The sequence below is a fragment of the Paecilomyces variotii genome, assembly GCF_004022145.1.
Source record: "Paecilomyces variotii strain CBS 101075 chromosome Unknown C8Q69scaffold_1, whole genome shotgun sequence".
NCBI classification, from domain to species: domain Eukaryota; kingdom Fungi; phylum Ascomycota; class Eurotiomycetes; order Eurotiales; family Thermoascaceae; genus Paecilomyces; species Paecilomyces variotii.
This window is the reverse complement of record NW_021167140.1, coordinates 2303733-2329838: the sequence shown is the minus strand read 5'-3', so window position 1 is coordinate 2329838 and position 26106 is coordinate 2303733. Positions and strand designations below refer to the sequence as shown.

Here is a 26106-nt window from a genome sequence, read left to right as displayed (position 1 = left end):
GAATAAAAGCATCATTTGCTTGAAGAATTCAACCTGGTTATTGAATTCTGAAGTCCGGAGAAGACCCCAGAATTAGGCGTCCATAGGGAAGGCGGAACGTGGACAATCGGGCAGCAAATTCCCGAGCGGTGAGATGCTGTGAACCAACTGAACAAAGACAGCACAACATCCAAAGGAGCAACGAGTCACCACGTATGTGAGTGAGTTATTACGGATGGATAAGGGGATTCCTGGGAAGTGATTCATGACAGATAATGAGACTTCTATGTAGAATGCGGGGACTTGAAAAGGCATATAGAAAAGAAATATATATATATATATCTCTCTCTCTCTCTCGTCTGACGGAGATGGTTCCTCAAGAAGTTACTCGCTGTGTAAGAAGGATGATCGAGATATCCGTTAGAAAAGATAATATATAGGATAAGATATGGAAATGAGAAGGAGAAACACAACGCAGACCTGTTATCGCTGCTTCAATCCGAGGTATCGTGTGAAGTCGACCTAAGAGGTCAGTAGTCCATGCGACCCTGCACATGACTCCAGAATTCCTCCACGAGCTCTTTCTGGCCTTCACCATTTGGCGACCCTCTGACTGCAAGGTATCTCCGGCTATCGAGCTTCGCAGTCCACTCACCGGGGTTCCCGTCAACCATAATGCCGCCAGCTTCACTCAGGATAACCCAACCAGCGCAAACATCCCATGCCCAGCACCCACCTTCCCAGTACAAGTCGAGAGTTCCGGCCGCGACGCTGCACAGGTTCAGAGCAGCTGATCCCAGGCTGCGCATGGAATGGACCATTGCGCCCCCCTCCTCCCGGCTCTTCCCTAGCTGTTCAAAGGTGCGGACCTTAGTCTCGAAATTCTGGCCACTACGGTCCGAACCCCATTCAACGGCAATGAGGGAATTGCTGAGCCCCTGCAGTGGTTCGATATTGGCGCCCTTCAGTGGGAGCTTGGTTGTCTTGTTCAAGTATGCCCCTTTCCCACGGATGGCGGAGTATAGAGTCTGAGTGAAAGGGTTAAACACCACGCCAACGGCCGGTGTGCGTTTAATGGCAAAGCCCAAGGAAATACACACGCTGGGAAAGCCATGTACGAAATTGGTAGTGCCATCAATTGGGTCAACAATGAATGTCGGGGCGTCCGTGAGAGGATGCGCTGGATCGTATGTCTCTTCTCCGTGAAAGCTATGGACAAAATACCGTCAGCCACGCCGTAAGCAACGCACCGTTATACTACTTGGGCAACCACATACTCGTATTCAGGATATTTCTCTTTCAGAGCGGTAGAAACCTGCAGTTCCACTGCGCGGTCATATTCCGTGACGAGGTCGGAGCCTTGAGGCATCATCAGTCTCTGCTAACAGGTCGCATTGATGGGTAAACTCAAGTGCCAGACTTACTGTTCTTCTTTGAATCGGTGCTAGAGACAGTTGGTAAAGCACTGTTGATTGTTTTGCCAGCCTTGAAGGCCAAATCAACCAGGAAATCATGGATCTCCTGCAGATCAGGAGTGCTCTCGGAGCCAGCCATCTTTTTCGTTTTTCTATCGGATATCTGGGTCAAGTAAAGGACAATTAAGCAAATTGCTGGAGTAGCTTTGCTTCACTTGGGATGCGTTGCAGGTACTTAAGCTTGTTTAAAATCGCAAAGCAGCCGAACCTCTGGCAGATACGAGCACGGAGCAATAGTACCGGAAAGGAGGAGAGTCTACCAGTACAACAGTCACAACGAACAGGCAATTGGAGAAGTGAAGGGCTGCTCTTGCGTGCCTTGGATGTTATCGAGCTGGTGGTATTATGGATAAGTTATGTTAGGAAGCGATCCTAACTAAATGTATGTAATTAATACTTCGCGGGTCCACTCTGCCCCTCCATTCCTGTCATGAGCCCCTCCATCGACTCTCCCTTTTGTTCTGGAGTACACGGAGACGGCTTGCACTCCAATGATACAAGGGGAAACCACCACATGCTAGCTATTCTGTCTGGAGACCGCCAAAACAATAATGAAGGAAGCTTTGGGACATCTGTGGTGGCAAGGAAAACACTCAATCTTGGAACCCTTTATCCGCTCCGAAAAGTTCTGATTAGATTATGGCACGGATTACTGTATTCCAGAACTCAACCCTTCACAAAATATAGAGATATTAGTAACATTTTGCGCGTATAGTCAATTCAATTCGATTTTACTTCCATTTGGTCTCCTCTGTAGGCGTAACAAGTAAATACTGAGTGCTACCATAGAAGCATCGCAAGCCCATACCATACATTCGGTGACGTCGGTAGGTACTTAACCCCACAAAATTTTCTTTTGCCGACCGAGATCTCACACGAGACAAAGACACTACTACATTCGCAGGCACATTTGGTTCATTATATCGACTCACAAGATATTCCAGGCGGCGATCCTAGAATCCAGTTTCAAGAAAGCGCCCCCGTCTCTCAGCCCAAATGCCGACAGAGCTGGAGGAGGTGCGTTGAAGAATACCCCGACGATTCGATATTTCTAATGCTGACTTACTTGCCCTTGCGGCATTATAGCTCGTCGAGTTCCTCCACCATGGAAACACTCAGATCAGACAAATAGGTACATCTCGTGGTTCCGTGAACATTAAAGCCCGAAAGACGCTGACTGATCATTGCTTGTCAGCCGTTGAAAACCTGGTCGGGTTCTCAACATCTCAGCCCTCATTATTCAAGCGCCAGCAACTCCTACCTGTCCGAGATATGAAACTGCTTGTGCGCGACTACTCGGTTAGTCGTTGGGACCCTTTGGTGGAATTTGAATTACCTCAGAATGATATATGGCTAATAGAATCTGGTTACCAACGGAATAGCCGATCGCAAAGAATGTCCTGACTATGCTGGTTAATCTGTCGGCCGATAATGAGATACTTCAACTTCTAGCGGAGGATGATGCGTTTCTAGAGACATTGTTGGTCAAGTTGACGGTGCGTGAATGGCTCTTTTTCAGCGTCCGGCCTGCGCGAAACCGAGTCTGACCGATTTCGTACAGAACCCCAAAGAGCCAAACGCGAACGAGATAGCGATGCTTCTCGCAAACCTCGCCAAATCGGATAGTATGCAAAGGATTATAAAGATGGAGAGAAGAGTGCCCGAGGGGGTGTCAGACTCAGCAAAAGCTATGGACCAGCTTATGGATTGCTTCGTCAAGGGCGCGGAAGGGTCCCTGAACAAGCATGCTGATTACGACTACCTGTCTTACCTCTTCGCAGACCTCTCGAAAACGGAGGAAGGCCGCGCTTATTTTACGACAAGACAGGCATATGATGACGTCGTTCCAATCACGAAGCTCACGGTATTCACGGAACATAAGAGTGATATCAGGAGAAAGGGAGTCGCCTCGACCATCAAGAACGTATCCTTTGATGTGTCCTCGCATCCAATGCTCCTTGCAGAGGACGGGGCAAATCTTTTACCTTATGTTCTTTTGCCAATCACCGGACCCGAGGAGTTCACAGACGAGGAATCTGCATCGATGCTGCCAGATCTACAGCTACTACCGCCAGATAAGCAGAGAGACACAGACACCAGCAACATCGTTACCCATCTCGAAACTCTAATGTTGCTAACCACCTCACGAGAAGGGCGGGATAAGATGCGCGAGGTAAATGTGTATCCGATCGTAAGGGAGTGTCACCTCCATGTGGATGATGACGATGTCCGTGAAGCTTGCGATAGGCTGGTGAATGTAATTATGAGGAACGAGGAAGGGGAGGAAGACGCCGAACTCGAGAAAGCTAGGGCAGAAGCGCTGGGGCAACCGCAGCACGAGCAAGCTGACGATGATGACAAGGTCGTTGAATTGTTCTGAATGCTGCAGCATCAAGGCATAGATCACTTCGTTTTTTTCTCATTTACACTTGGTGACACATTGGGCTGTATTTCTTTCAAGTGTTTGGCACAACCAAAAATAGAGGCTATATGATTCCATCAATGCAATTCTTTGACACCACCGATCCAGCAATTTTGAGAAAATACACGAGCGTACAACTGCGGCGGTTTATTGGTTCCATCTCTTTCGCAGTGTTAATGTTGGGTTCCGTCTTCCGTTCCTTCATTTTCTTTCTATGCTCGGCCCTAATCATCTTGCCTTTCTAAACGCCGTTTGTTGTCTTGAGTACGCCCTTTATATTAAATCACCATAGATTTGGTACAGTGCTACGAGGTAATTATAGAGACATCTACTGGTTGCGAACCGCGGCTATTGAACGTATAGATTGGATATGGCACTAAAGGCCTCTTAGCTAGGAAATGACAGCTGAGTAACATGAACACGAATTTTGTCGTCGCTTATGCTTGAGCTAACCTAGATGTACTTTCCCCGATGGATACAGGTTCTGCGCGACAGCAAGGACTCAAAAGGCACCGAAAAAAAGATTAGGCCTGAAATAAAAAGCCATGACCCATAAAGACAAACCGCGGCTATTTGATAAGCACCCAGAACAATAATGGACATAGAGAAGGATCAATATAGAGTAATGTCCTGTCATAAGCGTAATCTGGAAAGGGTGATCTGAGAGCTGTGATCCGCCTCTCTATTTATGCAATCACTGGACAGAGTCAGAGGTTACTGGAAGGTGTGACGAACTGATTGAATGGCAGGTTTCGCAGCAGTTCGTCATACGGAACACGAGGCTTGTCCTGATCATAGTCGTCCTCGGTAGATCCAGGGTTATGAGGAAAGGGGATCTGAGGTCTTACCCCACCAGCCTTCTGCTTCCCGGTGTGTATCGAATACATCTCATATAATTGCTTTGGATCGACACATAAACCGCGCTGACCTGGAACCCGACTCGAGTCACCAGTGCTCAATTGAGAGCTATCCGAGGAGGCGGCACGAGGGGACGGTTTAGAAATGGCGACTGAAGGAATCGAAATAGCGTCTGAACTACCAGAAAGATGGGTGTGAACGGTGGCAGAGTCGCTATCTGAGAATGCCGTATCACGGGTGTCGAGTATTGCAGGACGTATCGTTTCTTTTTCCATAGGGGTAATGTTATCTAGCTGTTCTTTGTCCCGGGTCTCGGAATCATTAACATACTCTGAGCCTGAAGGCACCGCAACGGTCTTACTACCCACAAGTGGGTGGTCCGAGGGTGTATGTAGGCTTTTAGGTTGATTTGAAACACTTAAAGCATAAGCTTTCTGGTTCTCCAACATGGAATTCATCTTTCCGGCTGCAGTAGCGGCATCCCGTGCAAACAATTTACCCATCTCCTCTTGTTTGCGTGTCACTTCGGAAACTGGACGACGAATCAAAGGATTGACATTGCATATGCTTTTGCCTTTCGATGATAATTCTCTGTTATCTGTACGCTCATCAGCCCGAAATGCGCGAGGTTTTGGAACCCTATCCTGTAAGTTGCCGGATGCGATTTGAGTTGAAGTTCCAATGTTGGGGTTGCTGCTATTTGCGTTGGCTGCTAGAGGCTGCGTTTTATCCTGATGCGGATGAAATGTAGGCCTCCCATCCCGGTTCGAATCTATGGAGCCGCCTTTGTTCTGACTATTGCTTCCTTTCGCCCTAGGTCGGTATGCCAGCGTGGTTGTCGGCCCATGTGCTGGAACGTCATTTTCGCCGAGGTTCTGACCTGGCACAGACCTTGCAGTTGTAGGTGCACCCCGCTGTTTCTCTTCGGTAGGATCTTCCGAAATCTCATTAGATGGGCCTGAGAGGGTTCTGAGTTGGCGGGTTCGCTGTAAATGCAGCCGATCTTCTGCTTCGGCGAAGAAATCTTCACCTATGGCACCTTCTTCTGTGCGCCATTGCCAACCAGCGCCGGGTATCTCCTGAATGCTGTAGATTATATTATTTGCCCGGCGGAATTCATCCCTAATAGCATGGACGCCATCACGGACAACTGTCCTGGCCACATTGTAGTCGACTTCGAACGGGTCTTCGATGGCCAAAAGGTATCTGTGGCGAGTGCCGTTATCGTCCACATGGAGTGAAGTCCAGCCTTTATCGGACTTAGTGAGGATACCACCTCTGGTACGTATGGAGATGACTCCATTGATCCAGTCGAAACCACCGAGAGGAGCGTTGGGACCTGAGGCTCCGTAATAAGCGAAAAAACCGCGTATCAGTTCACCAATAGACTGATTATTGCGAGAGAACCCCCTGGTCCGTGCCATACTTCTGATGGCTTCCTCATCGTTGAAAAATCGTACGTCATATCCGGATACTGTAGTGGTACTCTTGCGGCCAGATGCAGGAGGACGATAGTCTATCTGAAGGTTGGGTATCACTGGAGGCTGAGCGACATTAATCAAATAGTGGATAACCATCAGGATGTATCCATAGGAACAGAGGGTCCCGTGGTAGGCACTATTGATCTTTCGAGCTTTGGCCCACTTCTTGATAAAGATGCCCAAGAGGCGAACGCGCTCATCACAAAGCGAGTAGCAACGCAGAAGTTCCGAATTGTAGATTGCAAGGCTCCCGGAAAAATTGATATCACAATGGATCCCTGTGTCGGAACCAGGGAAGTCAACGCTGACAGACGGTTTCTCAATAACACGGTCGTCAGTTTTCGAACGGTCCGGATTTTCTGACTCTGAGGAAGTACGAGTCTCTTTTCCAGAAAAGCTTTCTGTCGTGTCGCTGGCCAACTGCTTGACTTCCCAAGCTTTCCGCTCCTCCTTGAGCACATCCAGAAGTTCCTGGGACGGTTTCTCGCAAAGCTTGATGATCGGGACCCTGGTTTTCCCTATCAACCGAGCACCGAAGCCGGCATCCAGGAATGCCTTCTCGAGAATACGGGGGCATTCATCTTCGATCTCTTTGGGAAGATTCGAAGGACGTGTAGTCATTGCCAAGTCCATATCGGCACCGGGAAGACCAAATCCATTGCGTAGGCTGCCGAAACATTTGAGATCTATGGCATCGGGTCCGATAGAAACACCACATTGTGCAGCTCGGACAGAAATTGCCTCTCGAGCAATCTTAACTAGGCGAGTTCTCAGACTCTCCTTTGACTGTAGCTCAGGAGTAAGAGAATGGAGGCTCTGAATAACCGGAACAGCTAGTGAGTCCAAGTAATTCATCTGCATTTGATATCTCCGTCTAGGATCTGTCTGCTGATCCCCAAAACGAGTCCTGGGTGCATTGGCATAGGAATATCCGGGCCCAGCGGGAATCGAGGGCCGGGTATACCGCGAATGACCATGAAACTGAGAGCGAACAAGATGCGTGGAAGGATGCTGGAAGTGTGAGCGCTGCCACCTATCAGGATGCGGTCCGATTTCTGTGCTAAACGGCTGACTGCCGACTGGTACCAGCTGTCCAGAGGGAAGCCGCTCAATGTGAGTTGCTGGAAATTGTTGCCGGAGGTCAGGATGAGGACTCGGAAACTGATGAAGCGCGGGATTGAATGATCGTCCCTGCGTCGGGAAAGCATAGTCTCGAGGCCCATAGGGACTCTGAGGAGCCTGATTGGGAGGAACAGCCATTGTATTGTAGGCCTGTCCAGGTAATATGTCCCCTTGTGCTGATCCCTGCAGGTGACCCTTAGTAGGATAGGCCTCTGAAGCCATATTCATTGATTAATTGGCAGAACCCTTTCAGATGAAGAGCAAAGACCAAACTTGTAAGAAGCTTAGCTCAGAAATAGATCAAAAATATTAGCAAAGACGGTGCAAAGTTCCCCAGTGATAGAATGGGAAAGAGAATGTAAGAGGATTGTCTAGGGCATGAGAATGATCTAAATCTGAGAGTCTAGTGAGTCAGGTTGCAGAACACTCAGCCAGCCATGTTATTAGATCTTAAAGAAGGCTGGAGTAAAGTGTGACTGGTGAACAGTGAATGAAAAATGATGGCTGGGACAGAGGGCACAATAGAGCACATGCTTGTATTGAACAAAGACTCAATACTAGCAATGCGGAGTCGAACGGGCATCCTCTATAACACTGAAAAAGTCTTTAGAGGCGCAGATAGCAGTAGCCACATGAAGGGAAATGCTCCAAAAAGGGTGCGCTAGATGACAGAGAGGTGGAAGGCAAACCCAGAAGTGAAAGAGACATGAAGCTATCACAGGCAATTTACATGGGCTTATTCCGAGTGACTGGCCAGCCAATCAGCGAGGGGTTTGCCGCTCGGCTAGCGTGACGCCGATGCCTACAGATTATGTCAGCAGAAGACCGCGCCTTGCAGTCCCGCATCATCATGTTCGACAAAGAGAGCTGCATTCATCTGCGCTGGCCACCAGCATACATCTTCCAGCGTCCGATACTCTCTGAAATACTAATTCTGTTACTTAGTTCTATTTGGAACCCTCATATCCACATGCATTTATAAACCAAGGCGCTGCTAAAAGCTTGTCGTTCCGCTGGATGTCTGACACCCGCGCTGTTCAACACCACTTCCTACCTTTCTCCGTTCTGTCACAGCCAAAATGGCGACTCCCACGAATCCGTCTGCTCCTCAGAACTTGGCCGGTTCGAACGGGCCCCCTGTAATGAGGATTCGTCGTCCGAGAGCCGCAGATCCCCTGGTGCGTCCTAAGAAGAGGCCTGGTCCAAGGCCACCGAACGCTGCGCCGGCTCCTAGGCCGCCGCCAAATGGCTCAGCGGGCATCAATCCACAGACAAATGCACAGCTTCCGTCTAATACGCGACCCGGTTCGAATGCGCCTAGAACAAAGGTCGTCCCTCCCGGGGAGGACATGGCGGTTAACGGGTTTAGTGGCCCTCTGCTTTCAGATACTTATGTGGACTATCCCCTAGTGACCACAAAGCGTGCTTGGCGCGAAGGACTGAAATTCCATGTGGCCAAGTTCGCGTCTAAGAAGAATATCGATCCCCGTGACGAATCTCAGTTCACTCGACCGGTCAGACTCCAGCGGAGAGATCCGCGAGCGAAGACACACGAAGGAGGGGGTGAAAAGACTGCAGATGGCAAGAAGACGGGAGAAGGGGCGAATCCGCTCGATGAAGCTGAGCGTGAGGAGATCGAAGCAAGAAAGGCTGCAAGAGAAAAGGAGCGCGAGGAGAATCTTGCGCAGATAGCTCCCTCAGCGGCAACTGTACAGAGGAGAGCGAATGCTCCCAAACAGAAGACTCAACAGGTGTCTAGGGCTGAGATGACACCGGAAGAAATAGCTCGGGCGCGGGTTAAATACGAAGAAGCTCTACCCTGGCACTTGGAAGATTTCGATAACAAAAACACGTGGGTTGGAAGTTATGAGGCCGCCCTGTCTGAGACGTATGCAATGTTCGTACTGGAAGACACTGGCCGAATGAGGATGATCCCGATCGACAAGTGGTACAAATTTAGCGCAAAGAACCAGTTCAGGACTTTGACGATTGAGGAGGCAGAGAAATTGATGTCCAAGAAAACTAAGGATCCTAGGTGGTTTATGGAAAAGCAACATGAGATGGCACAGCAAAAGGAACTAGAAAATTACGCCAAATCACGGAAGGTCTACCGTGGTAAGCAAGGCGCTTCTGGTGGCGAGGCTCTAGAAGCAGATGAAATGGATTTCGAAGAAGACAGATTTGCGGACGATGAGGAACATGATGCGATTTTCGATGAGGATGAAGAGGCCAAGACGGCTGAAAAAAGAATCAAGGAAGATCAGTTAAAAGCAAACGTCTTTGACCTCAAAGAAGAAAAGGACTACGAGGAGGAAGAGCTCAAGGAGAAGAGGGAGAAAGAAGCGCGGAGGATTCTGGGTAAGCGAGTACGAAAGGCGCTCCAAAGGCGGGAAAAGAATTACGATTATAGCAGCGAATCCGATTTCAATCCCTACTCCGACGAGGAGGTACGTAACATTGTTATCAGCGACCCTATCTATCCGTGTTGATGCTCGGTGTGACTGACTGAATGGATTGTGCAGAGTTCCGAAGACTCGGAGGCAGAACGGTTGAAAGAAGAGGAGCGGAAGGCCGAAGAGGAGAAGAACAAGAAGGCAAAGGAGTCCGAGAAAAATGGAGGGGGCTCTGCGAAAGGCGGAGATACCCCCAGTGGACGCCCTAAGCATACTGACCCCTTGAAAAAAGCGACTGGTCTCCCTGCTAGGAAACGCCCTGGTTCTCCAGGTCTGTCCGATGCCAGTGGGACAGACACTTCCCGCAAGAAGCCAAAGAGCAAGCACGCTCCAACTCAGCCGGAGTCGCGTCCAATGTCGCCAGCGGCAACGTCCGCAGTTCCGGTAAGCCCTGTCGAAAGGCAACTACGATATGTTCTTGACTGACTTGGATAGTTGAACAAGAAGCGTGCTCGGAATCTGGGCCCGGGTTCTGGTAGTGATATCGATGGCGGTGCTGCCTCAGCTGGTGAGATGAGTGAAAGCGGTAAAACGAAGAAATTCAAACTTAACCCCCCGACAGCACCCTCGCATCATGGAACGCCCCAAGGATCCCGAGCCGGTAGTCCTATCCCGCTGGGTGGTAAAGCCGTCGTCGCAAGCCGCGCCAGCAGCCCTGAAGGAGGCTCTATGAAAGGTAAAACCTTGATTCTGCGCTTGATCAGATCGACCATACTGATTGCCATTTGTATCTTTCCTAGGCCAAACACGTGTCTCTACGCCTGGTCCGTCCCAACAGAGTTTCCCTACAGCGGCCGAGATCCACGCTGCCATCCCTGCCACCGGCATCCTTAGCAGTGACCTGCTCAGGATTTTCCGACCTCGCATTGGCGAATCGAGGGAAAACCACCGGAGATTCATCTCGATTGTCAAAGAAGTCGGTGTATATGGCAAGGAGGACAGACTTTTGCGTCCAGGTGTCCTGAAAGAAACCTGAACAGCGACAGTCCTACGTCCCTCTCTTGTCAGGAAGGTAGGTAAGATTATCTGCCAATCTTTAATTGTCTCCCTCCTCCTTAGACAGTCTTATCTACCGGGTTTTTATATTTCTTGTGTCTTTACGCGCGGTGTATGTACGTCCTATTTGGGGGAAAAAAAGGGAAGTGGCCAAGTTTTTTTATGAAGAGCATATTTTGCACAACCCAGCTGGGCTGACTAGTTTGAGGAAGTTATGCTCATGTCCATAATTCTGGTCTACCAGTGTGACCCAAAGCTACTAATAGACTGGATTAGAAGATCAATTTAATTACACTCACGCTGTCATTGATGTTCTATCGCCTTATGGGAAGGAAATATGGAAGTTATTGACTCGGTGGACCTCACAGACTTCTGCAATGGTCTGAATTGCAGTAAGAGCTGTTATCTTAGTAACACTTGCATTTCCAGATATGATCCCCCAGCCCCATGATAGAATGCTGCAAGTGTAACAGTTAAGAGCAGCGAGGGTTAAACGGCACGTAGCGGAATCTTTTCTCTTTACAGTTAAGAGATTAGCGTCAGAAAATTGACTAGTTATTTTGAATAATCCATAGCATTCCCTCTAAACATAAATTCTAACTGCATAAAATAAAAAAGGCATAGGGCCCCTTTTTCTAGTTACATAAAGCATTTTCCCTCATTATGACCGAATTATGAACAACAAACTCGAAGAACGTGGGCACGTCACAGAAAAGAGAAAAAGATGCCTAGAAGACAAGAGTCCAGAGTTCTAAGCGGCAAAAAAAAAGCAGACGCCAGAGACTCACGGCTCGAAAGAAGATAGAAAAGATCGGGGGTATTACTACACGTCTAAGCGGCGGTAGAGCCAGCCGGGCGTGCGGCGGCATCGCCTCCCTCTTCGTACTTCTCCCAGTTCGCCAAGATGTTCGCGATACGTGGCGAGTTGGTGAGTCTGTACACATCCTCAAAGTACTCCTTGGTGATCTCAAACGGCCGAGCAGTGACATTGGGGATGTATTTACCGATGAGCTTGCTCGGGTCGATAGTGGTCTTGTTGATCTTCTTGAGCAAGAAGGAGCGGAAGGGCTTGACACCAGAGCGAAGGAAAGTGCTGTGGAAGGGCACATCGATACCTCTGAGAGGAATCGTGGCGAAACCACGCTCCAGCTGGATTGGCTTCGGCTTGGCCTCAGTCGTCTTCACACACTCGTTGATGATATTCACGAGGTGCGCCTTGACGTCCTCAAGAGACATCGTCTGCATGAGGGCTTGGATGTCAATCTTCTGTGCCTTGAGAACGTTGAGCAGATTGGTCAAGGTATCGAGAGCTCGTAGCTAGAACATTGTTAGCAAAGGTTCGAAGTCCAAGTTACAAAAGGTTCCATGGTCAAAACTTACATCTCCAGCGGCGACATATTGCATGTTGGCAACGTTATAGTTGACAATCTCAAGTAGCCATCCGGTTTGCTCTGAGATGTTTTCGACAACATACTGTAGAGCAGGCTCGTTGAAAGTCTTCGAGATGCGGCTGGGGTTGACAGCGCACATGGAATAGTTGGAGCGGCCTTGTTCGTCTCGCTCGACGGCAACTTGCATAGTCAAACCACGGTAGAACACAACAGACACCAAGCTCTCAATTGGCATGACCTCTGCGAGGGCAGCCAGGGCTGAATATTCACCGAGGGAGTGACCCGCGAAGCTGCTGTCTCTCTGGACCAGACCCTTGGAGCGCATGTCCTCAAAGCTGGCTTTCTCCATCAGCGTGAGCGCAGGCTGGGTGAACTGAGTAGCAGACAAAAGTCCAGTAGGCGAGCGATAAGTGTAGGAGGTGGTGTTCTCATCAACTTCCTTGAAGATCTTCTCGGATTTGATGGAACCATCCGCATTGACCGATTCGAAGGTCATCGACATGTAGTTCTGACGGATGGCTTTACCACGGGGGCCACCGAAGTAAATAGTGAGCTCCTTGGGGTTGTTCCTCACGATATCGGTAATCGAGAAGCCATAGTTCTCCAAGAAATGCTTGTCGGCACGGTCCCAGACTTCCTTGGCAACGGGACTGCTGGCATAGAGCTCCATACCCATACCCTGTTCTTGAGAGCCCTGGCCAGTGAAGACATATGAGGTCACGGGCTGTTCCACCTCAGCTTCACCAATGAGAACCTTATCCTCAGTATCCTTGTTGATGGCTTCGACCTTGACGATCTTGCGTCCAGCAATCATACCAACGTGCTGAAGCTTCACCGCGATATCATCGTTAGGTAGCACCATTCCGACGAGTGACGCGTGGAAGCTGCGAACACGGCCAATGTCATTCTCAGCAGCCCAGGTCTCTACCAGACTGCGAACCGCAGCACTGGTGTACATTCCATGAGTGATCGTGCCAGGGAGGTTAGCATAGCTGGCAAAGACACGGTTGACGTGGATAGGGTTGTAATCGCCAGAGACACGAGCATACGTCTCGTTAGAGGCGGGAGCGCGGAAGACAAGAGGCGTCTTGCCGCTGAGCGGAATCGGATTCTCGAAGTTGATCGGCTGTTCAATGGAAGATCCGTTGCGCTCGAGGTAATCAATGACAGGGTTTCCATGGGAAGTGCCAGCCTCGTATTCCACAGATGCCACCTGGATGATCTCCTTGGTAGGGAGTTCCAAGAGGACCTGGCCGATAGTCTGAACACTGCTGAAGACAGACTTGTTCTTGAACCGCACTAGACTCTGAAGACGGAAGGTAAGTGTCTGGCCCAAGAGTTCCACACCAGGCTCATCCAGGTGGAACCACTCCTTCGAGCGAAGAACAGCTACATCCTTGGTCGACGCCAAATGGATCTGCATGGGGACCTCATCCTTGCGCTGGAAAGTGTTCTCGAAATCATTGTAAGCGCCTCGGTAGAGGAACTGGCTGGTGACGTGCATGATCGGTTTGCCATCCCGCTTGATGGTACCACAGACCTCAACCATCTTTCCGGACTCCTGGTTGATCACCGCATTGATCTGAGCAGTGGTGTCGAGCACGTCGCCGACCTTGAGGGGCTGAGCACCTGGCACCATGCGGAATCCGTTGGACAGATGGACGAGTTTCAACAAATCACCATCAATCTTACGAGGGAAAATCGGCTTAGTGATAGCTTTCCATCCAACGACGATGGCAAAGTCCATAGGTGCGAAAACCTCCTTGCCTGGTCTGTCGACAAAGGCTTCACCGGTGTTGCCGACAGCATGAACAAAGTCTGCAATGGCCTGGGACGTAACAGTTTCGCGGCCCCCGTCAAAGATGGCTGTGGTAGGGGCGTCGAAAGGAACATTCTTGTCACCGAACCAAATTCGGTAATAGAACTCCTTGATACGGTCGTTACGGGTGTCCATAACTTCTCTGATAGGCGCATATCCAGTCTCAGGATGGTAGGTGAAAAGGAAGGGAAGAGGCACGACACCACCTTCGGCCGTCCGTCCCTCGAACAGCGTCAGAGCAATCTGGTTGTCGCCGTTCATCTTTATCTCCACAGTCTTCACAAGCTTGCCAGACTGGCACGGCTCTCTCGCGCTGATGACCGTCTTCGCCGGCTCGTCAGGGTCGGTGATCTCCACGAACATACCACGGGTAGGTTCCAGGATCCGTCTCATTGGGTTGGTCTGGAAACGCTGACCCTGGACAAAGACCTCAGCAGTGAAAAGAGCATGTCTCCAGGAGTAGGATTTGCCAGCAAGGAGGTGCAGCCAACGATCAACATCCGGGAGGTTAGCTGATGGGGAGGATGACAGCCGGTACCCGATCTTGTTGGCATCTTCGGACACGGTCAGGCCATCGATTTCAACCTCCTCGTCCAACTCGTCCACGAGCTGTCCTCCGAAGTATTCAACGACAGGCACCTGGTCGGCATTACCGCCGTAAGCATCCTTGACCAGTTCCTTGATGTGGTCATTGTGGATACCATCAAGGATGTCCTTAATAGGTTCATCGACGGTGGTGGCATACTTGACAGCGACAGGACCCTGCAGAATACAGGTTCTTCCCACATCCTGGCCAACAACAGCCTCAAGATCTTCAGACTGCCAAAGGGAGTCTTTCTTGAACCAGAACTCGAAGTTCTCATCGAGCGACGGCACGAAGGGAACAGGCTTCTGGCCACGGCGCTGGCAAAGAAGCAGGAAATGTTGCACATCCTGAGCATTGATGAGCTGCGTGGATGCCTCAGGATAGGCGGCAAGGATATTGTCAACGGCAGGATATGGGACATCCAGCTCCGAGTAGTTCTGAAGGAGGGACGCTTGTCCCTCGGAAGAAGTGAACCGTTCTTCGATACGTCGGATGAAGTCACCCGTCAACCGCTTCAGGGACTCATCAATCCACCGAGATTCGTGCTTCACGTACATGAGCTCAACCATCCGGTGAACGACTTCAGTGTAAGTCATGTCTTCGAGGTCAACAGTCTCTCCGGCAGAGTTGCGGCCGAACCAGACCTTCTGGAAGTCGTCATTCAACTTCTTGATGATGTAGTTCCGCTGCTTCTTCAGCTCAACCAAGCGCTTAGCCTTGTCAAGGCTGAAGATCTTCTGGTCCATCTCGTGCCAGAAGAGAACACCTCTGGTGGCCAGCTTGTGAATGGGCTCGCCCATCTCAGAAAGCACGGTGATGACTCCACCAGTAGGACCCTTGTACGTGTTCTCCCACTGGCCATCGTCAACACCGGGGGCGTCAGCAATAGCCTTCTTTGCGTTCTTGGAAGTATGGGCCTCCTTCGCAGTCATCATACGGCTACCAAACATGCATCCGTCGAAGGGCATGGGAGGGTAGCCAAAGCGGGAGGACCATGTACCGGTCAGATACGGGTACGTATCATTGGAGCCACCGAAACCACTACCGGCAACAAGGACAATGTTGTTGCACTTTCTAATGCGGCTGTACATCTGGAGAATAGGCTGATGGAAGTCCTCAAAAGAATGATGACCACCACCACGACCACCAGTCCACTGGAGGATGACAGGGAAAGTAGGGTTGGCCTTGGCGATGTTGACAACCTGCTGAATGGCGTCCATGGAACCTGGCTTGAAGGCGATGTGCTTGATTCCCAGTGTCTGGATGTATTCATTGGCAACCTCAATGGAAGGAACACCAGCACCGATTGTCAGACCCTCGATGGGTACACCGTCAGCTCTGAGCTTGCCGATCAAGGGGATCTGCCACCCCATGGCTCGGGGGTTGACATAGATCAGATTGACAGTGATACCGCGACCAGGCGGGATAACTTTCTCGATCTTGCTGAGAGCTTCAGTCATCGACTTGGCGTTGTAGTAACCGCCTCCTGCAAGTTCGATATGGTATCCGGCGTTCATTGTCGCAGCAACGAAGTCCCACGCAACCGTAGTGGGTGTCATACCCGCAACCATAACGGGAGGCACACCGAGCAGTCTGCTCATCTTCGTGTCCACGAAGGTCTGGCCGACAGAAGTCTTCACCAGGCGCGGGCCATGCTCCTTAACCCAGTTGGCCGCGTACTTGACGGCGTGCTGATCGCGGTCGAAGAGCTCAGGCTTGTAGCCGACCTCAGCGTTAGTCCCGTCCATCGAGCCTGCGATAATGACGCGGACACCCGTGCCATCTTTGTTGCGGTTCGTCAGGGCACCGATTCCGGAGATTCCACCAGGACCAAAGTCAATAATGTGAGTAGCATTCGGGAAATCGGTTGCCTTTTCCCAGTTCACTGGTTCCTGAGTGATCATACGGACCAAGGCCGCCACGATGTTCTCGTCTCCCTTCTTGCTCAAATCCTCGCCAGTGTTCGTGTCATAGACCGGGATCTCCAACGCCTTGGCAGGGATACTGACATCCTCCAAATCCTCCATGATCTGGTCGAACGCTGCGGTGACATACTGACTGTGGAACGGAGCGGTGACTGGGAGGAAGCGGTTGGAGAAACGAACCTTGCGCTGGGTAAACGGCACACGGTTCTGATCCAGTCCAGTAGGCGCCTTAACCTTGCGTAACCGCAGGTTAAGACCGTAGAGGGAAATCGGGGGACCAGTAACGACAAAGTTACGAGCACTGTTGACGAGAGAGATGGCAATGTGTCTGTCGGCCGGGAGATGCTGGTTCGTAGCGTCGATATGTTCCTGGACAGCGCTTCGGGAAAGGTCCCGAATGGAAAGCATAGGCGTGGGTGTACCCTCGCCGTTCTCGATAGAGTCCTGCAGCGTCGATGGGGCCAGCGACGTGCGAGGATAGGCCTGCTGACTGCGCAGACCGATCCAGAACAGCATCGTCAGGGCATTCTTGGCGGCCTCCGCGAATGACTCCCATGTCGTAGCTGTCGCAATGGCAGCGGCGGCAATGATACCCTGGGAATGACCGGTGGTACCGCTGAGTCTGTCCAACACGTCGCCGGGCTCCTTACCCAGGGTTTTACAGGTGACCGTGTAGTGTGCCAATTGCACAAGACCGATGAGAGGGAAACTCACCGGGGCCGACACGAGGTAATCGGTATCCGGCTGCGAATCCCGGTCCTGAAGCCATCGGATGATATCAAGGCCCTTGGAGTACAGCTTGATCGCTTCCGGTTCGCGGGACAGAGACTGCAGCAGCTCCGCGGCGTTGGTGATCAGATCCTCAACGAAGGAGGGGTATGTGGTGTAGATTTCTCTCAATTCATCAAAGTATTCCTCGATGTTGCCCTGTCCGCCAAAGATGGTATAGATTCTAGCCTGGTCTTCGCTGGCAGCACGAAGGAGCGCAGAATCATATGGTTTCGTGGGACGTCCTGCAGCCGCGCGACCGGCGTAGTATGACTGGACCACCAAGGCCTTCTTGCTCGTGATTCCAGGCAGGCTTGCAGCAACGGCGTGCACATCGTTTCCACGCATGAACGCTCGCTCAAACTCGTTGAGGGCCAATTTCAGGATCTCGACGTAGGTTCCCTGGGCGTCATCTTCGCCCTCCTCGACTTCGTGGGCTACATGGCCGATATAGCGGGCAACGAGCTCCGGCACGGACGAAGGCTCCTCATCGAGTGCCAGCTCATCCGTTGGCTGGGGTAATGATGCTGTGAACGTGTCCTTCAGCTGGGACGCGTGGAAATGAAGCGAGGTCGGGACAAGGAAGGAGAATTCGAGTGATCCATGCGAGAGAATCAGAGGTCGCAGCGATTGCGACGAGCGGGGAGTATTAATGCCCGTCTGAGGGCCCGTTGCTGTCCCGTACATCTTTTCAAGAGGGTATTTTGGTTGGAAAGAGAAAAGAAAGGAAAAAGGAAGAAAAAATTAAGAAAAGATGCAGGCGGGTGGGGGTAAAGAGCACCTGTTACAATGCGATTGTTAGCTGCATAGGAAAAAAAATAAAATAAATAAACCAAGTCTGATATTTCCCAATTCCCAATGATTGAAAAATCACGGTGGGAAATGCAGGTCCAAGCTGGGGGACTTGATCAGCGTACCTAGTTGAAGAAAGACGCCTTTGGAGCAATTAATTTTCCTCGACTGCGGGCCCTATGGCGGGATGCCTGCCAGCACACTCCACCACGAATACAAGAGTATATAGGACGGAGAAGGGATGGAGGAGTGGAAGGAGTGCGAGCAGGAAGGGATTGTAGAGCCCGACCAAAAGAGTGAAGAGCGTCTAACTATCTATCTAGCAGACCCAGACTCGTGAAATTGGCTGACCGGACGAGGGGATGCGGACTGGATGCTGTTGAATCGCATTAGGGCCATCCCTGGGGCGAAGAAAAGATGAATCGCGAGCTGGTTGAATAAAGGCAGCTCCGATTGGGCATAGCGCCGTCTGGCAGCTCCCCAAAGGTCCAAACGGTTGGGCTGGGCTGGCCCGTCCGGTATTGACCGTGACCGTACGTGACCGCCGGCTGGCCGTTTCCCCGGCCCGATGGGACAGCGGCCTGACCAGACCGAACATTCCATTCGATACAGAGACGAAGGTGCTAGTCGGAAGGAGCCTAGTAGGACAGTAGCCGGAGGCACTAACAGGCTTGTCCCCATCAAGGGAGACGTGGCGCAGCAGGAGCACAGAGAGGTTGAGGACAGGAGAGGAAAATTTAAGTTAGGCATCACTGTTGATAATAATAATATTAGGGGGGTTGAATGTTGGTCAGGTAATTATGTATGGTAGTTACAGTATACTGATCACTCATCAGTGACTGCTGATTCCTCCGTCCCCCGTTGTGGAGGCAAGGGATGGGGTAAACTAGGTACCAGATAGGATAAGTTGGATGGATTATTCAATAATAATAATATTGTTATTCTCGATAGATTACTCGTAGGACCATAATAATCTCGAATACCATACGCTGGGCCAACGACAGTCAAGTCAATGTAAATTACAAGCGGTAACCGCGATACGGCAGAAACCAACTCCACCAAAAACCAACAGCGTCCCCACTGCGACCGCCCGTCCAGCGTGCAAGGTTCGGCGTCAACCACCGCTGGATTCTGCCCCAACACTCCAAACGGCTCCAGGCACGCCCTCTCGCTCACTCTGTCTTTCTCTTGCGGTGTCCTGGTCGTATTATTTTCGCTAGGTCAATTGCTGGCTTGGAGCGTGGTCAAGAGTCCTCGTCCTCTCTCGTTTCCTCTTTAAGGTCCTGGCGTATCGTGCCATGGTCCTTTGACTTGTGTCACTTCCTCCTCCAACTTTTTTTTCCCCTTCTTTGCCCACCTCCTCTCCGGGCTTACTTATCGGCCCATTATTGTGGCCTCCTCTCTGATCTCACGGCCTCTTCAAAAAGATTTTTTTTTCAAAGACTGTAACCAGACGGGCCTCTTGGTGCCTGGGTTGCTGTGCAGAAAGAGGTCTTCGAGCTTCTTTGGGGCCGTCTTACCGCCATTGAGCTCTTTAATCCGACATTTTCTTGATACCCGTATTCTTTCTTTCTTACCTTCACAATGCGCCCCGAAGTCGAGCAGGAGCTGGCTCACACCCTGCTGGTGGAGCTTCTGGCATACCAGTTTGCTTCTCCAGTGAGATGGATTGAGACCCAGGATGTTATTCTCGCGGAGAAGCGCACGGAGCGTATCGTCGAGATCGGTCCGGCGGACACGTTGGGCGGCATGGCACGACGGACGATTGCCTCCAAGTACGAAGCCTACGATGCTGCTACATCAGTGCAACGACAGATTCTCTGCTACAACAAGGACGCCAAGGAAATCTACTATGATGTCGATCCCGTCGAAGATGAGCCGGAGCCAGAGGCTGCTCCCGCCGCCAGCGCTTCCCCGGCTGCTGCTGCGGCCCCTGCGGCGGCTGCTCCTGCTGCTGCGCCTGCCCCGAGTGCAGGTCCCGCTCCTCAGGTCGAAGACGCGCCAGTCACAGCAGTGGATGTGCTGAGGACATTAGTTGCACAGAAATTGAAGAAGAGCATCGCAGATGTTCCATTGAGCAAGGCCATCAAGGATCTGGTTGGCGGTGAGTCTGATATCCCCCTTTAACCAGATGCTATGGGACACAAACTGACTGAACTCTTACTTTTTCTAGGTAAATCGACCCTGCAGAATGAAATTCTGGGTGACCTGGGCAAAGAATTTGGCTCGACGCCGGAAAAGCCAGAGGATACGCCTCTGGACGAATTGGGTGCCGCCATGCAGGCAACCTTCAACGGCCAATTGGGCAAGCAGTCATCCTCGTTGGTGGCACGTATGGTATCCGCTAAGATGCCTGGTGGATTCAACATCACAGCGGTCAGGAAATACTTGGAGACAAGATGGGGACTGGGACCTGGTAGACAAGACGGTGTCCTGCTACTTGCCTTGACCATGGAGCCCCCATCGCGTCTCGCTGCTGAGGCTGACGCAAAGGCGTACTTTGACGGTGTCGCCAACAAATATGCGGCCAGTGCTGGCATTAGCCTGTCTGCACCAACCGCCAGCGGCGACTCTGGCGCCGGTTCTGGCGCCATGATGATGGACCCTGCTGCGATCGACGCACTGACCAAGGACCAGCGCGCACTGTTCAAGCAGCAGCTCGAGATCATCGCGCGCTATCTCAAGATGGATCTGCGTGCTGGTGAGAAGGCCTTTGTCACGTCCCAAGAGTCTCAGAAGGCACTACAAGCGCAGCTGGATCTTTGGCAGACGGAGCACGGCGATATTTATGCCTCCGGCATTGAGCCCTCTTTCGACCCTCTGAAGGCTCGTGTCTACGATTCTTCCTGGAACTGGGCTCGTCAGGATGCGCTCAGCATGTACTACGACATCATTTTCGGCAGGCTGAAGGTCGTCGACCGTGAAATTGTTAGCCAGTGTATTCGCATCATGAACCGATCGAATCCCCTCTTGCTGGATTTCATGCAGTACCACATCGATAACTGCCCGACGGAACGCGGTGAGACCTATCAGCTTGCCAAGGAACTGGGTCAGCAGCTCATTGAGAACTGCAAGGAGGTTCTCGGACAAGCCCCTGTATACAAGGATGTCGCAGTCCCTACCGGACCCCACACGACTGTTGATGCTCGCGGAAACATCGAGTACCAGGAAGTACCTAGGGCTAGCGCTAGGAAGCTTGAACACTACGTCAAACAAATGGCTGAAGGCGGTCCGATTTCTGAATACAGCAATCGGGCAAAGGTCCAGAATGACCTGAAGAATGTCTACAAGCTCATTCGCAGGCAACACAGACTTTCCAAGTCGTCCCAGTTGCAGTTCAACGCTCTCTACAAGGATGTCGTCCGTGCTCTTGCTATGAACGAGAGCCAGATCATGCCGCAGGAGAATGGCCAGGCGAAGAAACCCGGTCGTAACGGCTCCAGAAACGGTGCCACTCGCACCGGAAAGGTTGAGACCATTCCCTTCTTGCACCTCAAGAAGAAGGAGGAGCACGGCTGGGAATACAACAAGAAGCTGACCGGCATCTACCTGGACGGTCTCGAGTCTGCGGCCAGATCTGGAGTCACTTTCCAGGGCAAGAATGCTTTGATGACCGGTGCTGGAGCTGGTTCTATCGGCGCTGAGGTTCTCCAGGGACTTATTAGCGGTGGTGCCAAGGTCATCGTTACCACCAGTCGCTTCTCTCGCGAAGTCACTGAGTACTATCAATCCATGTATGCCCGTTACGGAGCTCGTGGTTCCCAACTTGTCGTCGTTCCTTTCAACCAGGGTAGCAAACAAGACGTGGATGCTCTCGTCGACTACATCTATGACACCAAGAAGGGTCTGGGCTGGGATCTGGACTACGTTGTCCCCTTCGCGGCCATTCCCGAGAACGGTCGCGAAATTGACAACATCGATTCCAAGTCGGAACTTGCTCACAGAATTATGTTGACCAACCTCCTTAGACTTCTCGGTGCCGTCAAGACGCAGAAGCAGGAGAGAGGTTTCGAGACCCGTCCAGCTCAGGTTATCCTTCCCTTGTCCCCCAACCACGGTACCTTCGGAAACGATGGCCTGTACTCAGAGTCAAAGTTGGGCTTGGAGACTCTGTTTAACCGCTGGTACTCTGAGAGTTGGGCTAACTACCTTACAATCTGCGGTGCTGTCATCGGCTGGACCCGCGGCACTGGTCTCATGAGTGGAAACAACATGGTCGCTGAAGGCGTCGAGAAGCTCGGAGTTCGCACCTTCTCTCAGCAGGAGATGGCCTTCAACTTGCTCGGCCTCATGGCTCCCGCCATCGTTGATCTTTGCCAGTCGGACCCTGTCTGGGCTGATCTGAACGGTGGTCTCCAGTTCATCCCCGACCTGAAGAAGCTCATGACAAAGCTCCGCCAGGACATCATGGAGACCAGCACTGTTCGTCAGGCCGTCATCAAGGAGACTGCCATTGAGAACAAGATTGTGAACGGTGAAGATAGCGAGGCTTTGTACAAGAAGGTCACCACCGAGCCCCGTGCCAACATCAAGTTCGAATTCCCTCAGCTGCCCAAGTGGGAAGAGATCGAGCCGCTTAACGCACAGCTCAAGGATATGGTCAACCTCGACAAAGTTGTCGTCGTCACCGGTTTCTCCGAAGTTGGTCCCTGGGGTAACTCCCGCACCCGATGGGAGATGGAGGCCTATGGCAAGTTTTCTTTGGAAGGCTGTGTCGAAATGGCCTGGATCATGGGCCTCATTCGTAACCATAACGGTCCTCTGAAGGGCAAGTCCTACTCCGGCTGGGTTGACGCAAAGACTGGGGAACCAGTTGACGACAAGGACGTCAAGTCGAAGTACGAGAAATTCATCCTGGAGCACTCTGGTATTCGACTTATCGAGCCGGAGCTGTTCAAGGGATACGATCCCAAGAAGAAGCAGCTGCTCCAGGAAATCGTCATCCAGGAAGACCTTGACCCATTCGAGGCCTCGAAGGAGACCGCCGAAGAGTTCAAACGGGAGCATGGTGACAAGGTGGAGATCTTCGAAATCCCCGAGTCGGGCGAATACACCGTGCGCCTGAAGAAGGGAGCCACTCTTTTCATTCCCAAGGCCCTGCAGTTCGACCGACTGGTCGCCGGCCAGATCCCAACCGGCTGGGATGCGAAGAGATATGGTATTCCAGACGACATCATTGAGCAGGTCGACCCAGTTACTCTGTTTGTGCTTGTCTGTACCGCAGAGTCCCTGCTCTCGTCTGGTATCACTGATCCATATGAGTTCTACAAGTATGTCCACATCTCCGAAGTCGGAAACTGCATTGGTTCGGGTATCGGTGGTACCCATGCCCTGAGAGGAATGTACAAGGACCGGTACCTCGACAAGCCTCTTCAGAAGGATATTCTGCAGGAGTCCTTCATTAACACCATGAGCGCATGGGTTAACATGCTCCTCCTCTCCTCTACCGGTCCTATCAAGACTCCTGTGGGTGCTTGTGCTACTGCTGTCGAGTCCGTCGATATCGGTTACGAGACCATCGTCGAAGGCAAGGCTCGTATCTGTTTCGTTGGTGGATTCGATGACTTCCAGGAGGAGGGTTCCTACGAATTCGCGAACATGAAGGCCACTAGCAATGCGGAAGACGAATTCGCCCATGGCCGTACTCCTCAAGAGATGTCCCGACCTACTACTACTACCCGTAGCGGCTTCATGGAGTCCCAAGGTTGTGGTATGCAAGTCATCATGAGCGCCCAGCTGGCCCTTGACATGGGTGTACCCATCTATGCCATCCTCGGCTTGACCACCACTGCAACGGACAAGATCGGTCGCTCAGTCCCGGCTCCTGGACAGGGTGTCCTCACCACTGCTCGTGAGAACCCCGGCAAGTTCCCGTCCCCGCTCCTTGATATCAAGTACCGCAGACGCCAGCTGGAGTTGCGCAAGAACCAGATCAAGCAGTGGCAAGAATCAGAACTCTTGTACCTCCAGGAAGAGGTTGAGGCTATGAAGGCGCAAGCTACCGAACCGTTCGATGAGAAGGAGTATATGCAGGAGAGAGCCCAGCACATCGATCGCGAGGCTGTCCGCCAGGTCAAGGAGGCCCAGTACAGTCTCGGAAACAACTTCTGGAGGCAAGATCCTCGCATTGCTCCTCTGAGAGGAGCATTGGCCACTTGGGGTCTTACGATCGACGATCTCGATGTTGCGTCGTTCCACGGTACCTCTACCGTTGCTAACGACAAGAATGAATCCGATGTCATCTGTCAGCAACTGAAGCACCTCGGACGCAAGAAGGGCAACGCGATCATGGGTATCTTCCAGAAGTACCTTACTGGACACCCCAAGGGTGCAGCTGGTGCATGGATGCTCAACGGATGTCTGCAGGTCCTCAACAGCGGTCTTGTGCCCGGAAACCGCAATGCAGACAATGTCGACAAGGTCATGGAGAAGTTCGACTACATCGTGTACCCCAGTCGTAGCATCCAGACCGACGGTATCAAGGCATTCTCCGTTACTTCATTCGGTTTCGGTCAGAAGGGCGCGCAGGCTATTGGTATCCACCCCAAGTACCTGTATGCAGTGTTGGACAAAGCCCGATTCGAATCGTACAAGACCAAGGTCGAAGCCCGTCAGAAGAAGGCTTACCGCTACTTCCACAATGGTCTGATCAACAACACCCTGTTTGTGGCCAAGAACAAGTCCCCCTACGAGGACAACCTCCAGGCCAAGGTCTTCCTGAACCCCGATTACCGTGTGACGGTGGACAAGAAGACTGCGGAGCTGACCTATCCTGCGGTCCCTCCAAAGCCCGCGTCCGAGGATCTGGCCAGCACCCAAAAGGTGGTCGAATCCCTCGCCAAGGCTGCCGCGGTTGAGAACTCGAAGGTCGGCGTTGACGTCGAGAGTGTCCAGGCGATCAATGTTGACAACGAGACCTTCATTGAGAGGAACTTCACATCCAATGAGCAAGTGTATTGCCGCAAGGCCCCATCTCCCCAGGCCTCCTTTGCCGGCCGGTGGAGCGCTAAGGAGGCTGTGTTCAAGTCTCTCGGAGTCAGCAGCAAGGGTGCCGGTGCTCCGCTGAAGGACATTGAAATCGTGAATGATGAAAATGGAGCTCCTGTGGTTAAGGTAAGCACCTCTGCAACTCCATGCAAATATATTCGAACATGACTAACTCGCCCTTGTAGCTTCATGGCGCCGCTGCAGAGGCTGCAGAGAAAGCCGGTGTCAAGCAGGTGAATGTCAGCATCAGCCACAGCGACTCGCAAGCAATCGCTATTGCGGTTGCGAAGTTCTAATTCATGTAGCATAAACCGCAAAAGCCAACCTTTAGTTGGGCGTGTGTCATTGCAAGCACGATTTCGAAGGTGCGAAAAAAGTGATAGAGGCACATCTACATTTGTTTGATGGCAGGATGTTCTGCTTGACAACTGTTTATTATTTTTCTTTTATGCAGATAATGAGGTTAGATAGCATGATAGTTATTGTTTTCGTTTACTAATTTTTCCGACCAATGAGGAAGGTCCAGCATGTCTACATTTACTGTAATGAGTTTAGAATATGATATTATTATTATTATTATTACAACAAGTTCAGAAATCTTCCAGGCCCTAGCTGTCTTCTCTAGGAAAAAGCGTTGTTTGTCGTCCTTTCTGCCACATCCACAATCACATCCGACTTTTCCGGATCTCGAACATGTTTGCTGCGAGATCAGAGAATTAGAGGCGAGGTGAATCCCAATAGGATGGCACATTCCAAAGCAATGCGAGACCAGCATTGCGTGCAGCTTGAACTATTCTTATCCTCTTTCGGAGATTGATTGGCCTGGGCTGAGACGCCGGCGGATGGTTGAAACGCCGTACTGGAGACGTTGTTTGCCGCTCTCCCATATTGCGTGTTGCGTATCTGCTAACCACCAACAGATAATAGATCATCGCCAAATCCCATACACTTCAGGTGAACGAGGTAAAGTTCCAATATGAAATCCTTATTTGTGACGCGGCGCAGCTGATCTTATTCACTTTCCCCAATGACCCTTTGTCCTGGGTTGGCGG

The 26106-nt window shown here is 51.4% G+C and overlaps 6 protein-coding genes across 6 annotated transcripts; 3 read left to right on the top strand and 3 right to left on the bottom strand.

Moving 5' to 3' along the window:
- Positions 1–509: 509 nt before the first annotated feature.
- C8Q69DRAFT_503130 (hypothetical protein) lies at positions 510–1533 on the bottom strand (the record flags this gene model as incomplete). Its single annotated transcript, XM_028632461.1, has 3 exons — positions 510–1188; positions 1257–1338; positions 1404–1533. The coding sequence occupies 3 exons, from the start codon at positions 1531–1533 to the stop codon at positions 510–512; spliced, it is 891 nt and encodes a 296-aa protein (XP_028489249.1).
- Positions 1534–2270: 737 nt separating this feature from the next.
- Positions 2271–4215, top strand: C8Q69DRAFT_451749 (DNA-binding protein HGH1). The gene is made up of 5 exons (XM_028629514.1): positions 2271–2471; positions 2541–2586; positions 2650–2753; positions 2837–2950; positions 3016–4215. The coding sequence occupies exons 1-5, from the start codon at positions 2451–2453 to the stop codon at positions 3832–3834; spliced, it is 1104 nt and encodes a 367-aa protein (XP_028489248.1). The 5' UTR covers positions 2271–2450; the 3' UTR covers positions 3835–4215.
- Positions 4216–4221: 6 nt separating this feature from the next.
- Positions 4222–8021, bottom strand: C8Q69DRAFT_451747 (hypothetical protein). Its single transcript, XM_028629513.1, has one exon. It carries the CDS (start codon positions 7563–7565, stop codon positions 4584–4586), a length of 2982 nt encoding a protein of 993 aa, XP_028489247.1. The 5' UTR covers positions 7566–8021; the 3' UTR covers positions 4222–4583.
- A 395-nt stretch (positions 8022–8416) lies between these two features.
- On the top strand, positions 8417–10766 carry C8Q69DRAFT_395090 (transcription initiation factor IIF, alpha subunit; the record flags this gene model as incomplete). The annotated part of the gene is made up of 4 exons (XM_028627678.1): positions 8417–9784; positions 9860–10174; positions 10226–10466; positions 10531–10766. The coding sequence occupies 4 exons, from the start codon at positions 8417–8419 to the stop codon at positions 10764–10766; spliced, it is 2160 nt and encodes a 719-aa protein (XP_028489246.1).
- A 387-nt stretch (positions 10767–11153) lies between these two features.
- Positions 11154–18240, bottom strand: C8Q69DRAFT_30376 (putative fatty acid synthase beta subunit). Its single transcript, XM_028627180.1, has 3 exons — positions 18193–18240; positions 12167–18056; positions 11154–12103 (listed from the first exon to the last, which is right to left on the bottom strand). The coding sequence occupies exons 2-3, from the start codon at positions 17960–17962 to the stop codon at positions 11618–11620; spliced, it is 6282 nt and encodes a 2093-aa protein (XP_028489245.1). The 5' UTR covers positions 17963–18056; positions 18193–18240; the 3' UTR covers positions 11154–11617.
- A 949-nt stretch (positions 18241–19189) lies between these two features.
- Positions 19190–25653, top strand: C8Q69DRAFT_451738 (3-oxoacyl-synthase). Its single transcript, XM_028629512.1, has 3 exons — positions 19190–20171; positions 20241–25180; positions 25240–25653. Exons 1-3 carry the CDS (start codon positions 19652–19654, stop codon positions 25348–25350), a joined length of 5571 nt encoding a protein of 1856 aa, XP_028489244.1. The 5' UTR covers positions 19190–19651; the 3' UTR covers positions 25351–25653.
- Positions 25654–26106: the final 453 nt, after the last annotated feature.

Coding starts and splice junctions, on each gene's coding strand:
- C8Q69DRAFT_451749 (XM_028629514.1), top strand. CDS start 2,451: ATGCCGACAGAGCTGGAGGAG. Junction 2,472..2,540: donor TGCCGACAGAGCTGGAGGAG/GTGCGTTGAAGA, acceptor GCGGCATTATAG/CTCGTCGAGTTCCTCCACCA. Junction 2,754..2,836: donor TGCTTGTGCGCGACTACTCG/GTTAGTCGTTGG, acceptor CCAACGGAATAG/CCGATCGCAAAGAATGTCCT.
- C8Q69DRAFT_451747 (XM_028629513.1), bottom strand. CDS start 7,565: ATGAATATGGCTTCAGAGGCCTATCCTACTAAGGGTCACCTGCAGGGA.
- C8Q69DRAFT_30376 (XM_028627180.1), bottom strand. CDS start 17,962: ATGTACGGGACAGCAACGGGCCCTCAGACGGGCATTAATACTCCCCGC. Junction 12,104..12,166: donor AATATGTCGCCGCTGGAGAT/GTAAGTTTTGAC, acceptor ACAATGTTCTAG/CTACGAGCTCTCGATACCTT.
- C8Q69DRAFT_451738 (XM_028629512.1), top strand. CDS start 19,652: ATGCGCCCCGAAGTCGAGCAGGAGCTGGCTCACACCCTGCTGGTGGAG. Junction 20,172..20,240: donor CATCAAGGATCTGGTTGGCG/GTGAGTCTGATA, acceptor TACTTTTTCTAG/GTAAATCGACCCTGCAGAAT. Junction 25,181..25,239: donor ATGGAGCTCCTGTGGTTAAG/GTAAGCACCTCT, acceptor TCGCCCTTGTAG/CTTCATGGCGCCGCTGCAGA.